The sequence below is a fragment of the Juglans microcarpa x Juglans regia genome, chromosome 8D, assembly GCF_004785595.1.
Source record: "Juglans microcarpa x Juglans regia isolate MS1-56 chromosome 8D, Jm3101_v1.0, whole genome shotgun sequence".
Lineage (NCBI taxonomy): Eukaryota > Viridiplantae > Streptophyta > Magnoliopsida > Fagales > Juglandaceae > Juglans > Juglans microcarpa x Juglans regia.
In genome coordinates, this window is record NC_054608.1 from 30,291,813 (window position 1) to 30,308,456 (window position 16,644).

Here is a 16,644-nt window from a genome sequence, read left to right on the forward strand (position 1 = left end):
TTGCTTTTCATTTTGGACTTTACATACACAGTTGGAAAGAACACTCGCGAAGGAAAATAAGACTGAGGGAAAAACACAATTACACTACTCCTACTTCTAGGACTATTAATTTCTAGGGCTATGCTAACTATATGAGTCTCTTAATTTTCATTACAAACCATTCTTTGATGCTTGTCCGAAGAATTTGAGTTGTTTTCAAAGTTATCAGCTAACTGAGATCGCGATCGTCTTCTTCGACTCCAATTTTGCTCATATGTTCGGTGATAGAGTAGACATTTATTATTTAAAAGAGTGAAATTATTGGTCACGTTTCAATTGTATATATATATATATTCTTTTTTTTAATTATCTATATATTATTCTTTCACCTGTTGAGTGTCCACCACCAAAAGCAAAAATAAATTAATATCCATGCGCGCTGATCGTGTCCCATGTCTAGAATGAAAAAAAAAACAAGAAATAATGCTACATTTCTGTCTTATGTCCAAAAGCGAAGAAGAAAAACAAACTCTCTTACGTCAAAGCCAAATAAACTGGGAGTTTTTTTATTCCTTCCGGGTTTTCCTCATTTGTTTACATAAATTGTCTAAAAAGCTTTGAATTGGGTCCCGCATGAATGGCTTCTCCACCGAAAGAATTTTCTTTTTCTTCCCAGCTGCACGTCATCTTGCCTCCATCAAACGAAATCCCATGCGAATGCATTTCTTTTTTATTTTTTTTCTGCCCAGCGTGAGACTTGGCTTTCTACCACCAGCCTTTCCGTTTGCAGTCCCGTTGGCTGTAGTCCCATCTCTGTCGCCGTTTAAATAAAGCAAAACCAATCAAATCATTTAAAGATGTAGAGAATGACAGACAAACAGACAGACAAAGGGTAGAAGAGACAAACCAAGAATCTGAAACAGAGGTGGAATGAGTAGCAGAAAGAATAGCTTGCAGGCAATATGAATGGTCATAGTAAGCAGCATAATGCAAGCAGGTTCTTCGATGTAGAGAATCAAACATTAGTATCTAGTAAATTTCACATAAAACCCATGATCAATATCGATTTATTTTGATGCTCAAGTAAGAAGATTTATCGAGAAAGTTCTCATAACTAAAATAAAAAGTAACATACATTCGCTCCTGCTTGAAAAAGCTTATGCACGCAAAAAATCTTCCCATGGATTGCTGCCAACACCAAGGGGGTCAATACTCACAGCTCACCTGAACAAAGACTGAGCAAGAAAAAACTCAAACCAAACACTACGACACACTTTTTTTTTTTTTGGGCCTCACATTCAACAGATTTGTGATAAATGAGAAAAACCTATAACTGATAACCTTGCCTTCCAACCCTCTTATTGAGTGGCCAAAACATCTCCTCACTTTGAAAGAGTCACACCAACATACTGTACAAAAAAGCAATTGCTGAGAAAGCAACAAACGTGAGATCCATGGTGGATCTGAGTGCTGACCTGCAGTGGATCCGAATCCTCTACTTCTAATTCTCGGTGGAGGAGATCGAGAAGAGAAATGGCAGATCTGGGGTGACTTAGCGTGGTGCAGAGCTTGCCGACGGCTCTGTTGTTGACGTCGTGGTCCATACATCAGTTGTAGAGAGGGAGATAGGGCTCGGGGTGGGCTGCGGCGCAAAGGAGAAATGAGGGAGAAGAGAAAAGAAAGAAAAAAGAAAAAAAATAACTTAGTATTTTAACCCTCCGTAGCGAAAACAAAAAACAAAAGAAAAAAAAAACCAAACCTGAAGAGAGAAGAGGCAGAGATGAACACGAAGAGAAATCAAATCTTGGATATCAACCACTGCACGCAAAGCAAAAAAGAAAAAAGAAATCAATCTATTTTGTTAAGAAATCTAGAGACCAAAACCCATCTACAATCCTCAAACCAGGTGCAACGACATGAAAAAACTTGAGACCCTGTAGTTCCTCATTTTGAGAGCCTCGGCCTCAGTCATAGCTCTAAGGTTGTTAAAACCAGTCAGATCTAGACCCCCACAAAATTGAAGACGCAGTCGATCAACACAAATCGAACACCACAAAACTGAAGGTGAAAACATGCACATCAGACAAGGAAAAAAATCAGCTTCAACAAAATGAAAGGAAAAAATAAACCCAACACTAAAAGCAAATTTGAAGAACCAAAAGAAGAGAGAAGATGCACAGAAGAGAGAAGACGAAGAGAGAAAAGAGAAAGGGTCTGAATTGAGAGAGAACTCGGGAGGGAGAGAGTCGACAATGAGAGAGAATTTGAGGGAGCTGACACAAACAAATAAAACCATTCAGACAAATATATGACTAAAGTTGCCGACACCTAACACAGTTGAATTAAAAGACCAAAAACACCTCGTATAAACGATCCCAAAAGAAGAGAATAGAAGGATAGAAAAGACACAATGCGCTAAAAGACAAAACATAAAAGACAGTGTCACTGCATTAGAACTTAAAATGACAGTGTATCAGAATCGGCAAAGCAGTATGACAGATTAAAATAACATCACAGTCAACGGATAAAGATTTGGAAAATCAAAACTGACTGAAACAATTCCACCTAATACGGACTATACACATAAAGACAAGAAAATTATTATTCTCAAAGCTGTCGTAGCATGTTAACGTTGATTTAACAGAATGTTAACGAAAAACAAGAATTTCCGTTTCTGCCGTTTCATAGCCACTTATATAATAGAGAAAGATATATATGTGAGGCCACTAATCAATCATTTAGTAGTCTAGAAATAGATACTGTTAATATTGACACAATGTCTAAAGCACATAGTAGTACTAGCAATATCTCATGCTCAAGAAACTCTTGTCAAACTGAATACCCAATATGTTTTTGTGGTATTAAAGCATGTCAACAAACCACGCATACGAAAGATAATGAGGGGAGCCGATTTTTCAGTTGTCAAAACTTTGAGGTATGTTATTTAACTCTTGTTTGCTAAGAAGTGATTAGTAATCTTTGTTTGCTAATATGTGTTGGTTGATTTTGCAGGCTGGGCATTCTTGCGGGCCTTTTTATTGGTATGACCCAGAAATACCACCATATGGCGAGAAAAGAATCAATCGTTTAAAAACCGAAATTCAAAAGATGCAACTAGCAATGGATATCCAAACAACTCGACATCAACTAGAAATAGAGACTGGGAGGTGCAAAAGAAAGTTTGAGGGGGTCAGTATAGTTTTAGTAATTTCAATGTTATGGATACTTTGTTTAGGCATGCTTTTTGGGAAGTGTTGAGAAAAGAAGATATAATATATGAAGCAGTTTTGCATTTTAGCTTGTAAGGAATGTCTAGTAGATTACTTGTAGAGGAGAATTGAAGAAACACTAGGTTTTAAAGTTAAGCTTGTCGATATGTTCATTTGCACTATTTTGAGCATTTTCTAGTTCATCTGTTTAATATACTCGATTATCATGTCAGGAGTATGCTTTCAATAATTGTTCCACCATTTTTCTACACAATTTAAATGAACAAATAAATACAGTTTTCAGTTCATCTTCAACTTCCAAAATTGATTTTAAAAGATAAACAATGGAAGTTCTATGTAGGTGTTCCCTCAAGAAAATAACAATTTGACAGCCAACCTATTTATCTACACAAGAACTAGGACCACATCAAGGACCTTTACAAATAATTTATTTGCAACAAGCCAGAAAATAAGATGTAATATATGAAGCAATTTTGCATTTTGCATTGGTCTCTCCCTTCATTAATCAACCAGAAAAATGTAGTTTAATTACAAAATATGGAGCAACCAGAAAATTGGTCTCTCCCAGAAAACTGTAGTTTCATTACAAAATATAAAGCAACTAGAAAAATGGAGCAAATGTACAAAATCAACCAACTATCTTCCAAAAGCATGGCATCTTCCAATCACCAAAGCTGCATCATTTATGATTAATTTCTCGGATCAGTATCCCAGTCCGATTGATGCAATTCTCTCCATTGCGCCTAAATGAACAAAAAGTCATTACTATCATCTAAAAGAAATCCTAAAAAATTAAATGTGGTATATCCACCTTCTTCATTCAATATTGCGTTAATTCTAACCATATACCCCTATGTTTGTCTTTGTTTTATAACATTGACAACCTTACTCTTTGATGTGTCCTCTTGCGCACATGCCAAGCAAAACCATCTTACATTCTCATCGTCATCCTGTCTTGAATTCCTTTTGCACACCCCAAATTCCTTCTGCGTACCATGCTTCATATAGTAAGATTGAACTTCTTCTATAGATGAAAATTTCATTCCAACCGTAGGTTCTACAATAGTTTCATCACATTCAATTTCCTTATCAATTCTTACCTTATCACACTCATTATATGAATGTTCTATGTTAGCATCCATTATCCATCCAACGTTTGAATTGTCTACAAATTGTTAGCACGTTTGAAAACAAGGGAGATGCATTATATATGAAAGAACAAGTTAAAAAAGAAAAAAAAAATACCATAATGTAGTTTGAAAAACAAAATCGAAAAAGCCCAAAAAACTAGTGGGCATAACCTGTAACAATATGATATATCGTTACCATGTATTCTAGACTTAACTATGCACTTCAGCAAAAGACAAAAGACAAAGCATATAACACATTATCATTATCTAATCACAATATTCCACTATTTTTTATTCAATATTATTTTTGCTTTTCATGGACTCCAAGTGGACCATATTTCAAGCATATATCATAGATGTATAAAAATTACAGTCCATCGTCATATAGACAACAATCCCCTGCTAAACTCCCACGGACAAATGCTTAAAATAAACTAATTCATCCGAGAGAGAGGATCTTTCACGACATCTAACTTCCACAATTGTGCTACACTTCTTTATCTTGAATTAGATATGAAAATAGAGTTTGCAATTGGTAAATTTAAATGAATAAGGATGTCTGTATCCATTTCAAATTGAAGCAAAATTAGATGTGAAAGACAGGTATGAAAAATGGATTAACTAAATAGCAACATTGTATCAAAATAGCTTCGAGACATTACATTACAAGAAGAGAAAAGAAGAAGATAGGGAAGGAGAGAAGGGAGCACAACTATACCAACCAAGAAAAAAGAGACATACAAGAAAACTCTCCATTAACAAATTAGAATGCTAGTAAATTGAAGAAAAGAGACAACTTTATCCTTCCATTAAACTCTAAGAATTACTAATGATTTTAATCCCTTCAAGATCCTCATCCAAATTATAATTGTGGTCATGAAATGCTGACAAAAACTATAGTAAATACAACCTAAGACACAATTATAAGCTTCTATTCAGTTGTTACAATTACAACATTCCAACTCCTTTAAAAATCCCCATAGAGATTAACTAACCACACAAAAATTTAAAAAATGCAAACACAATCAAACATAACATAACGAACAACTTTAATGCTACGTTTGGGTAGTGAGAATACCTGAGAAGTGTTGAGAATGTTTGTGAATAGTAGTGAAAAAGTAATAATAGAATAATGAATAGTAGGTAAAAGTAATGAATAGTAAATAAGTAGGTAAAAAGTAATAATAAAGTAAAGAATAGTAGTGAGAGTACTTGAGGTACTCTTAGTACCCAAACGTAAAACTTCTATTTAATTCTAGAACCACAATTTCAATCCATTTAAAGATCTTGCTCCAGATGATAATTGTACCAGTAGATGCAATCCTTTTGGGTTTGAATTCCTTTTAATGTCACCACCTTTTATCATCCATCAACTATACATGGTAACTCGTATAAAAATGGTTTGGTCACCTTTGTTATAGATCTTATAGATCAAAACCTTATTCGATTCGAGGAAGAGGGAAAGAAATCTACCTCTCGGATTGGAGGTCAGACCGAGGAAGATGGCACTAGAAATGGGTCTCTTCTACCGCGCGGACTGGATGCCGGTGCCGGACGGAGGAAAATGAGGTCTGATGGAGGGAAATGAGGGGTAGGCTTCGGGATTTACGAGATTGGGGTTTTTGGATATGAAAAGAGAAATAAATGAGGGAAATGCCTTTTTTTTTTTTTTTTAATTAGAAAATGTTACTGTGCCATGGTATGTCAAGTGGGAGCAATGGTTGGTGTTTGTAGAACAACCCAAAAGTCAAACTTATCTTGATCTAAAAAAGTTAAATCTATCTCAATGGAATCCACAAAAGTTTACTATCTAAAACTCAACTCAACTCATCTCAACATACAAACGTAAATCTACTATCTAAAAAATAATTGACTATTAGTATTGGAAAGCACAAAAGACTGCAATTGGTAGACAATGGCCAGCCACCTAAAACCAATTTGGTAGCATACCCTCCCAACAAGATCATTGTCTATTTTATTTTCATAACGGCAAGGATCCTACTCTCATTTGTGACCGGAAATTTATTTTTAGAGTTATTTTACTTAACAATCCTATACCACATACTTATCGAGGGAAAAATAAATAAAAAGATAAAAAATAAAAACAAGTGTGTGGAGTAAGGCTACCGAATATAATTTTTCTTATTTTTATACAATATAATGTGAGTCATTAGGAAAAAAAGCTTCTTTCTACATACAAATCAAATTATAAGATACAAATGAGAACAATTATAACTAAACCTAGATCAACTTGGATCGAGACAACAATTTTGCTAGTAGAAAATGAAAAAGAGAATTGGGAATATTTTTGAAAATGGATATTGTTTTTCATTATAACTTTTAAATTGAGAAATACATCTAAATTTATTTTAACATCTAAACACATCTAAATTCATTTTAGGTAGATCCTACATAAGTCACTCCATCATTTCAACTCACTACTATTTATAAAGAACTCAACTCAGCTCACGTAGCCTAAATAGAGTGCTATTAGGATGCCACCACCCCTGGGTGTACATCTAGGCAAAATTCTTTTTTTTTTAATTTATATATTTTTAATATTGTTAAAAGATATAAAAAAAATACGAATAATTTTCTTAATTAGTAAGTAAAAAATATTTTAAAAAAATTAAATACACAATTAAAACTAATGAGCAAAATGGAGAGGATAGCAGCATTATTGAATTAAATATAGGTGGAACTATATAAATACTCTCAATTCATCTCATCTTATCTTATTTTATCATTATAATTTTATCAAATTTTCATATAAAATATAATAAATAATTCAAATTTTTCAAATTTTAAAATAATAATAATATTAAAAAATAATATTTTATTCAACTAATCTAAAATCATCTTATCTCAACATTTAAACCAATCCTAGGCCCACAACTCAGTTAAGTTCATTTCATTTTTAGACCAACTTCAACATCCAAATGCAAGTGAATCTCTTCTTAACGCAGTCTAAACATGAAAGAAATTGGGCCCACAACTTTTCAAAATTCTGTCGTTGAATAGATCCCACCTGACATCTCTGTGCGTGAGGTAATAGTTCTCCTGATAAAAGCTGATTTTTCCTTTTTTTTATTTTTAGTCTTTTTGCTATCATCTCTCTCGGTTTGTGCGGGAGACAATTTTTTTTTTTTATAGAATCTCCGTGAACAGCGCTTTGGGAACAAAAATGTCAGGTCATTGTAGTGGATCATAATTATTTTATAATTTTTTATAAATATATCTAAATTCATTTTAACATTTAAATACACATAAACTTATTTTAAATGGATCTCACCAAACTCATTCAATAATCTCAACTCATTATTATTTATAAAAAACTCGACTCATATCAACTTATCTCAACATCGAAATGCAAATTGACAAAAGCGCCCTCCAGTCCAATGCCGAGCATAACTCGCTCTGCTATATAAAAGCCGGGTATATATGCCAATCAGAGTGAAGCAGAAACCCTACCAAAGGGTTTTGGAAAATGTGGGGTGGCGATGACTACAAGTTCTTGAAGATAAGAGACGCCATTGCTTCCATCAATCAGCGGGTGAACCTCATCGGCGTGATCATTGAGTTCAGTGCTCCAAGGCAAACCAAGGGAACTGGTACTCTCTCCCTCTTATTTGCTTCTAGCAGTTCTACATTTCCTGGAATATCATGATTGTTGTTCTGTCTCCAAAATGTGCTGCTAATATAGTCTCTTTCTCAAAATTTGTGGTTCTAATTTTAGTTTCACATAAGTTAAATTAGTTAAGCGTTTCACATTCCTTTTAGAAAGTAAATTTCTTTGAAATTTTGAGTTTGCGGAAATGAAAAAGGTAACATTGGACCATTGATGACTTTTCTGGCGATGATGACACAAAGGCCGGACTCACGGCTGCTATCACTTTGGTTGGTTGGTAGTAGAGTGATGAAAAGTGCTGTAAGGTTTCTGTTCTGAGCCATTTCATACAATGTTGGAAATGAAAACATCGTTTCATATTTTTGGTTGTTCTTTTTTGGATATGCGTCTTAGAATGTGGCTTTTTTGGTTATCAGATCTCATAAAGACACGGAACTCTTTTTTCTTTTTCTTTTTTTAAGTCACGGAACTCTATATTTGAGTAAAGCAAAATTACCAAATGAGAGTTGTGGAAGATTTATGAATATCTTGTAATCATATCATTGACGTGGGTAGCAAATTTTCACTCAACCTCCTTATGCAAATCTTCAAACAAAATAAATGTTCTTCAGCGGACTTAGAGGAAAATTATTCTGTCTGAGGAAATCAATGTATTCTTGCTCCTTGCATTACATTTTAATTGGGTGTGGTGTAACCTTTGATATCCAGTTGGTTCTAAACTGTATTGCTTGCATTTTCTACTAAATACTAAAGTCAAGTTTGCAGATCCAACATCTGTTAAGTTTTGTAATCTTGTCACTTGGGAAATATTTACTTTAAAGGTATGTTTCTGTGTGTGCTTTGATTGTTCTCCACTGGTCTTTGTAATTATTATTTGTTTGCAGATTGCTGTTGTACATTAAGAATAATTGATGAATCACATCCAAAAGATGGATTTCAGTTAATGTTTTTGATGAAAGCATTGAAAAGCTCCCTCACATCGCATCAGCTGGGGACATAATTCAGCTTTCTCATGTTGTGGTACATCCAGATTGCATATTCCTTAAAAAATATGATTTCCGTGTTGCTTTTCTTATTCAATGATTTTTTTTTTTCTTGGAGTTATCTGGTTTATATAAAAGTTTTGGACATGCCCCAGGTTTTCATAGTATATATTTTCTGGTTTGATTAGCTGTTTTTATTTGTGTATGAAAATGTTCAACAGGTTAAACAGCGAAATTTGTTGGTGAGTTTCTTATGATGAAGTGAGACAGACTTTTTATGTGTATCTTGGTTTAGCTTTGGATAACATTACTCTTCACATGCTTTTTTATGGTATTTATGGTCAGCGGGGAGCTTCCTTCTGAAAGAAATGGAGTTGAGATGCTAATGTATCCACTAATTTTTATTTTCTAACTTGACTTTGTCCTCTATATTGCCTATAGTATTATTAAGGTAGCATTTTCCTTATATTTGATGGGATTAATATTCTGAAGTGGTAAAAGTTGGGATGTGCTATTTTGCAGATGAAAGCCCATGGTTGGGAAGTGAATGCTGTTTTCAATAAGAGGTTTTCTTCTTTTGCTCTATATGAAGCGAAAGAAAGTGAAAACTTACTTCCTTATCAAGTTTCTTCAAAATTTCGCTCAAGAGAGCTGGACAATAAGTTCATAGAAGGCCTAAGAAAATGGTTTGTAAATTTTCAGCTTGATGAAGGTATTCTTAACATTAAATTGATATCGTTAAGCAATGACTTCATTCCTTGTTTATATTTGCTCTCTCTTTGAAGTGATTATCAAAGGTATTGCTATGCTGAAGCTATATACTGTTTGAATCCGTACATAAATACCCATCAAGAGTTATTGCTTTGGCTACTGTGAATGGTATGAGGGCTTGTTAAATATGAGAAACTGAAAACTTTGTGAATGTTCCTTTGAAATTATTAAATATGAGATATGAATGCTTGTTAGTTTTCTTTTTTGTTTTAGATGTTTTGAGGATTAAGACTCGAAGGAGGGGGGGGGGGGGGGGTAACCAAATTTTATGAATTTTCTTTGCTTCATTTTTAGCATTTATAATTTATGAAAAGGGGAACACATTGCAATCCTCTCTCTCTCTCATCCAACTAGGCATAAGGGAACCACTCCATCCCTCCCCATTTTCTCTCCTCACTCCTCATGCAATTGGATGAATGGTATGAGGGCATTGGAGGGAGTTCACGGGAAAGTTAAAAGGTTGGTGGGGAGGAAAGGTTTTGGTGAGATAAAATCCCACTTTTGGCCATCTTTATTCCACCGAAATCAGAGGGTTAATGAGTTGGAAGGAAAAGTTATCATGATCATTTTTTATAAGTACTATGATCATTATGATCATTTTTTATCTTATAAAAAAAATTATGATCATTTTCTAATTCCAAAAATTTCCGTATCAAGAAGAGAGAGAAAAAAGGGGAAGGTTTTCATGTCATCTCACTTTAAATGCTCTCTTTTCTTATGAATGTCCAAGTTAATATATTTAGTGGTAAATAAATAAGTAAAAATAAATTTAGCGGGTGCATGCTAAGCAAAAGGAACAAATGATCGTGACACCTATGTCCTGCTATGTATCATTCCCTTTGCTTGCTAGTATTTTTGAGTGCAACTGCATACATTACTTCATTGGCAGTTTATAAGAGCTCTCTGACATACCTAACTGTGAGCAAGTTTTTGAAGAAATTGAATTTATAATCCGTGTATTAAAGAATACTCCACTAAAGAAAATATTATATAATCGTATTTTCTTACACAAGGCTTCTTCTCAATCTTGGAGATCACTTTTTTGGATTATGTATAAAAATATTAACTTTTGGATGTTGCTATGAATTTCGAAGAGGGTAACAGATTTACACACAAACAGAAAAGCAACACTAGAACTTTGTTTTCCTGATACTTACACTTCTTAATACGTCTATCAACTTCTTTGTCCCCTCCTTTCTGTTTTGATGCTGGAGTTCAACCATGCATTTCATTCTGATGCAAACTTCAAACCATGGATTTTCTTTGTAGGGTCAACTGACTTCTTGTTTTTGAGAGAAATCAAGGAAGGGCAACGGGTTAATTTGGCATGCAAGGTAATTCAAATTTTATTGTGGGTACTATTTGTGTATTTGATTTAATGATAATGATTACTATATTTTATTATTTATTTATCTATCCAATGGTCTAACTTGATGAAGTTATATCGGTTCAATTTATTGTGCCTAAGATAGTTCATATCGGTGAGGTTGCTAAAGATGAATGGATGATGTATCTTTGGGATGGAACTGATGCTCCGCCAATTAGACCTACAAAGTGAGTTGATTAGTTGATTGTCACTACTTATGTTCAATTTTTTTTTTTTATTGTAAAGCAGACATATTGCAATTAAGCAGACATATTGCAATTGACACTCTATTTAGCATAATTCCATTAGGACCTTTGGACTCCCTCTAAGATAGTGAAATTCTTTGTACGTTCATTTTATGACATCATCACTAGTCAAGTTAATAATTCTTTTCTGTGGAGGGATATTTGAAGGAGTAAAGTGCCTCTTAAGGTTGCCTTCTTTGCATTCATTGGTTTTTTATTGAAGATCTTGACCACGGACAAGCAAGGGAAGCATCGGGTAATACTTATTGACTCGTGTTGTGTGTGTGGAAAGTGGAGAAATAGTTGATATTTGATACTCTATTGTGAGGTTGCCAGGGCTATGTGGATTTATTTTTTTAGCAGAGTTGGACTTACATGGGTTATGCATGTGAGGGTGATCGATCTTCTTGCCAGTTGCAGAGGTCCCTATGGCATATTGCACATTGTGGCAATTTGGAAGGTTGGTTCCCATATGCTTCAAATTAAGCATTTAGAGGGAAAGGAATGAAGAGAACTTTGAATATAAGGAATGCTCCCTGAAAGAACTTAGAAGTGTTTTCTTCAATAATTTGTTTCTATGAGCTATTGCTATAGACTTAATGAGCTTAATTTCCATAATTTCCCTGTATCTATTTCTAGCTCTTAACTTGGTGTTTTCTCTTGTATACATCTTGTGTAGTTGGGATTTGCCCATTCCTCTGTTAGTATTAATAGAATTTTTTATCCTGAAAAAAGTGAGTAAATTGACAAGTGAAATGGGTAGGGATCCTTGTCCCCTTTGGACAATTCCTATAGAATTTAATGAGCTTAATTTCTAATGATTTTATTGTTACTTTTCCCATCTCTAGACAGGTGGCTCTCTTGAATATCTCGTATCCTTGGATTTTGCATTTTGTGCATTTTAATGAAATTTTAATTACTTATAAGAATTGTTTCTGCTTTTATGTTAGAGAATATTAAGGTTTTAAACCATGAATCACAGGCTTGAAGATGAACAGAATAACCCTCTTCCTTTACAATTAGAACCCCTATTTTTGCCAAGAGATCTGTTATGTACTTTTCCCACTGTCGGAACCATCTTAAGGGTGATCTTCCACCAAGGCATTCAGAAGCATTACCTTGACTTGCTGCATGTTGGGAAATGGGTAAAGTTTGTGAACGTTCTCTGTGAAGTGCATTCAGGATTATGGCTTGGTGTGTTGACACATTTCACGAAGGTTCGATGTACGCAGAATGAGGACCATCTAATATCAACACGCCAAAGGTGGTTACTGCTTTGAATGGACACATTATTAATAATATAATATCTTCTCTCTTTTTATTTAGACATGCTTGTTCAGTTTAAAGAGGAAAAATGGGTACTGCACAAACTTTTGCTAAGGAAATGCCACGGCGTGATTATTTGTCAGGTTATATGATGAGCGGTTATCATTGGAGTTTGGACGGATTCCATACTGGTGCTTTCCATGGGCACGCCTTACAGGTTTCACATTGCCTTTGGATTTCGGTAATAAATGATATCACCTTTGTGTTCTGGAAGCTTTATTTGATGGTGCATATCCTTTCCCCCCCGCAGAAGTTGATTATGATCACGTGCCATTTGTTACACTCATGGACGTTCTTACTTATAGAGAGGTATCCATATCTGTTCCCTCCCAAACCGTTTTGTTTTTTTATGCTTACAAATATAACCCGTAAACTCTTTGTTATCTATTTATTTTTCTGATTGGTAAAATTTTATTAATCATAAGAATAGGCAAGAGCCTAAGTATACGGGACATATACAAGAGTATTGCATATGCGTGCTAGTTTAGTTGTTTATTTATTTATTTTTTATTGGCATTGGGTGTCCAAAAACAATATCACGATTAATCCCGGGGGTACATGGGCCTTCGGCAAGGAGTTTCCTGCAAGTGCACCTCAGGTAATTCAAGAGGAAAATCCCCAGTCCGATGGCTCCTAGAGCTTGGTTGCACTGAAGAGTATTCAGACCTTAGACCTTGGAGGGAGGGAGCATACCACCAAGACCAAGGCCTTTATTTATGAGTTATGTTGTTATAACTATAACCATTATTGTTATCGTTATCGTTATTATCACTGCTACTACCACTACTATTTTGTCTATTTTGAAGTTGGGAATTCTTCCCATTGAATAAAAGACACTCCCAATGATCCTTGACTGGAAACCAGTCCTTTTTGTTCTGCATAGTATCATAAATGAATTTATCGTGCTATTGTACATGTCTATGAAAATTTTGATTTTTCATAGCGTTTTTCAAAGGTAGAGTTTTTAGGTTTTAATGATGACCGTTTCTTTTGTGTCCAATCACAAATGTGATTGGAAGTAGAATCTCCTGGTAATATTACAGCTTTCTCCGACCATTGGCATGTCCATTCAATGTGCAAGTATTTGTCTTCTTAGCATTGTTTCATTACAATTAAATCAAAGGCATGGTTTCTGTGCTTGTGATTCTTTAAAGAAATATTAGATTTCCCATAAGTGGATGGAGAACCAATGAAATATTAAAGAGATATAATTGGTTGGGGAAACTTGATGGTAAATCTTAATGATGGATTTCTTTTTCTGTGGCCATAGTCTCAAACAGATAGCTTCTTTGTAGTGGTTAAATCCTAAAAGTTCATTGGAAATAAATACAAATTTTGTGACTGAGAGAGGGCTTGTACTGGCTGGGACCCAGTGATTAACTGGGGAAGGAAGTATTCATCTTTGAGAACCCCTAGGGGCTGGCTCGAGTGGTAAGGGCCTTGGGCTTGATGGTATGCTCTCTCTAGGTCTAAGGTTCTAACCTTTTGGTGCAAACAATTTTTAGGGGTCATTTTAACCAATGATGTACTTAATCTGTGTGAGGAATGTGATACATGGGTTTGGGATTTAACTGGGTAAAAGATGTTGCATTGCATGGTCGCATGGTCTCTGGGATTCCTCATCATAAAAAAAAGGAGGTATTCATCTTTGAGATGTCTTCTCACACCCTCCCTTTTTTTCACACCCCTCCCGCCAATCTCTTCAATTACCCTCACTTTTATGGAAATGCTGGTGCTTTTTTATTTTTCTTTCCCAAATGACTGTGTGAGGATGCTACTTTATGTCTTGGAGTTTGGCATTCATTTGAGCATTTAAAGTATGACGTGGTCTTATGGCTCAATCTTCATTTTTGCTGAGTGAACTACATGTCTTACAGGTAACAGCTAAATTCAAGTGTGTAGCTCGAGTAGTAGCAGTACTTCCATGGCAGGCTGAGGACTTCTGCTCTCCACTTGGGACTTACAGGATCAGGCTGACCCTGGAGGATCCGACTGCTAGAATCCATGCTTTTTTGTATGGTGAAGATGGGGTAAGAACATAATTCAACAACTTGACCTCATTCGATATGCTTTTACATGAGCTTGGTGTCCCTTCAAAATAAATAATTCCTTCCTCTTGCTCATGTATTTCCTGCTTAGCAGTCTGAGTTTCAGCTCAAATCTAGACATACGTTCTGGCCACTTCAGTTTTTAAACAGAACCAAATTAAAACCAATATATTCTTCTTCTTCATAAATGAAAGGGGTAGTATTCTCTCTCAAGGAGATTTTTTTAATATAGCAATAATTAAAAATAATGTAGTTTGATTTGGTCCTGATTTGTTGGATATCAAACTTTGGATCAAACTGATACATGTTGGTTCTTAATGGGACTGACGACCAACCGGTCTGGTGAAGAATCAGCTGTTTCTTACCAGTTCTGGTATGTCCAATTGATCACGGTTTGGTCCTGTACTTCCTTAGGCCATATATAAACTACATTTTGCACAAGCTTAAGAACCGACAGCTGTTTTTTTATTTTTTATTTATTTTTTATCATCTTGATAAGAAATGTAATTTTATCAAAAGCACAAAAGAAGACATCCCTAGCACACAGGAAGAACACAAAGGGATACACCCTACTAGCACACAGAAGAAATATAGCAATAGGTTTGGAATTCTAGAAAGCTAGCGAGTTGGGGGCTTGTGTGAGCAGTCATCCAAACATAGAGGGTGCTGAATACAATGGCTTAACTTTGATACTGTCCTCTCACAATCTTTGAATATTCAAGCATCGTGTTCTTTTCAAATGCACCCCATGACACGCAAAGACACCGTTCTCCAAACCTTTGAATTTCTATGACTTCCACAAGGGTTCCATCAAGCATACCAACTCCACTTGTGGGGGATGACCAACCCAAACCCAAAAATGCTGAACATTTCTGCACATACTTCTCTAGCCAGCCTCCAATCTACTTGCCAACGAGTTTGCATGACAAAATATTCTACTATAAATACTTTTTCATATGCTTACCGGATGGATTAGATTTAATTAATTTAAGTCAATCAGTTTCATATGCTACTTCTTTGATCTATACTGGTTGGATTCTTTTTTATTTTGTTGTCTTCATTTATGATAGGAGAAATTTTTTGGCGGGTATCCCTCCATTGATGTATTGACAGGGAAGCTAAACAGGTTGCTTGGAATAACAGTAAGTTATACTGGCAAGGAGGTAAAAAATGCTTTGAGAAATCCCCCTTGGGCACAGTTTTGCCTGAAATCTTACTACCTGTCTAAAATTGATGTTTGGGGGAGTAGACACTATCGAATCTTTGGCACCAAGCTGGAGTAAGGAGTTCTACAAGCATTGTCAGATATTGTTTCTCTCTACTTTTTTTCCTTCATGCTTGTAACTGCTGCTAAACTGGGCATTGTTTTGTATATGTTATATTATCCTGTTTATATCACTGTAAATAAATTAGTGCATTTCATTTTAATTTCTTTTTCCCACCAGAGACTGGCTCTTCATAGACGGTAGGCTGCAAAATCTTGTTGATATCAACGGTTTTCCCTTGTAACAAGGGTATGTCTATTCATCGTTCTTATATAAGTTCCTTTAGAGCATTCTCATTGGATTAGGTAAAGGCAAACTCAAATTTTGGCTAATATTACATGTTTTGCTTTTTGCCTATTCCATTCAAAACATATTCCCACATTGGATTAGGTATCTACTCTCTATATAATAATAAAATATGATTAATTTAATATTTATTATTATTTTTTTTTATCAAATTTACATTTGATCCAAATCATTTGATTCAACACATTCCAAACAAATTTACATAGTTGCCTCCATACACATTCAGCACATAGTCACATAGTTGCCTCTATACACATTCCGAACACATTCAGCACAACCCAAAACTGTCACATGGTTGCCTCCATACAGATTCCAAACACAGTCACATAGTTACCTCCATACACATTCAGCACAGTCACATAGTTGA

The 16,644-nt window shown here is 34.9% G+C and overlaps 1 protein-coding gene, 1 long non-coding RNA gene and 1 other non-coding gene across 3 annotated transcripts; 2 read left to right on the plus strand and 1 right to left on the minus strand.

Moving 5' to 3' along the window:
• Nucleotides 1-645: 645 nt before the first annotated feature.
• On the minus strand, nt 646-2,446 carry LOC121241859. The gene is made up of 4 exons (XR_005935822.1): nt 1,739-2,446; nt 1,115-1,621; nt 887-1,008; nt 646-792 (listed from the first exon to the last, which is right to left on the minus strand). It is a non-coding gene; the product is annotated as an uncharacterized LOC121241859 (long non-coding RNA).
• A 5,310-nt stretch (nt 2,447-7,756) lies between these two features.
• LOC121243027 (protection of telomeres protein 1b-like) lies at nt 7,757-16,261 on the plus strand. Its single transcript, XM_041141085.1, is given in 11 exon segments — nt 7,757-7,950; nt 8,852-8,902; nt 8,905-8,987; nt 9,473-9,662; nt 10,991-11,055; nt 11,190-11,275; nt 12,315-12,596; nt 12,742-12,815; nt 12,909-12,967; nt 14,536-14,688; nt 15,777-16,261. Coding segments are annotated over 11 exon segments (1,380 nt in total). The 5' UTR covers nt 7,757-7,826; the 3' UTR covers nt 15,990-16,261.
• Nucleotides 8,191-8,290, plus strand: LOC121243761. Its single transcript, XR_005936250.1, has one exon. It is a non-coding gene; the product is annotated as a small nucleolar RNA snoR113 (small nucleolar RNA).
• Nucleotides 16,262-16,644: the final 383 nt, after the last annotated feature.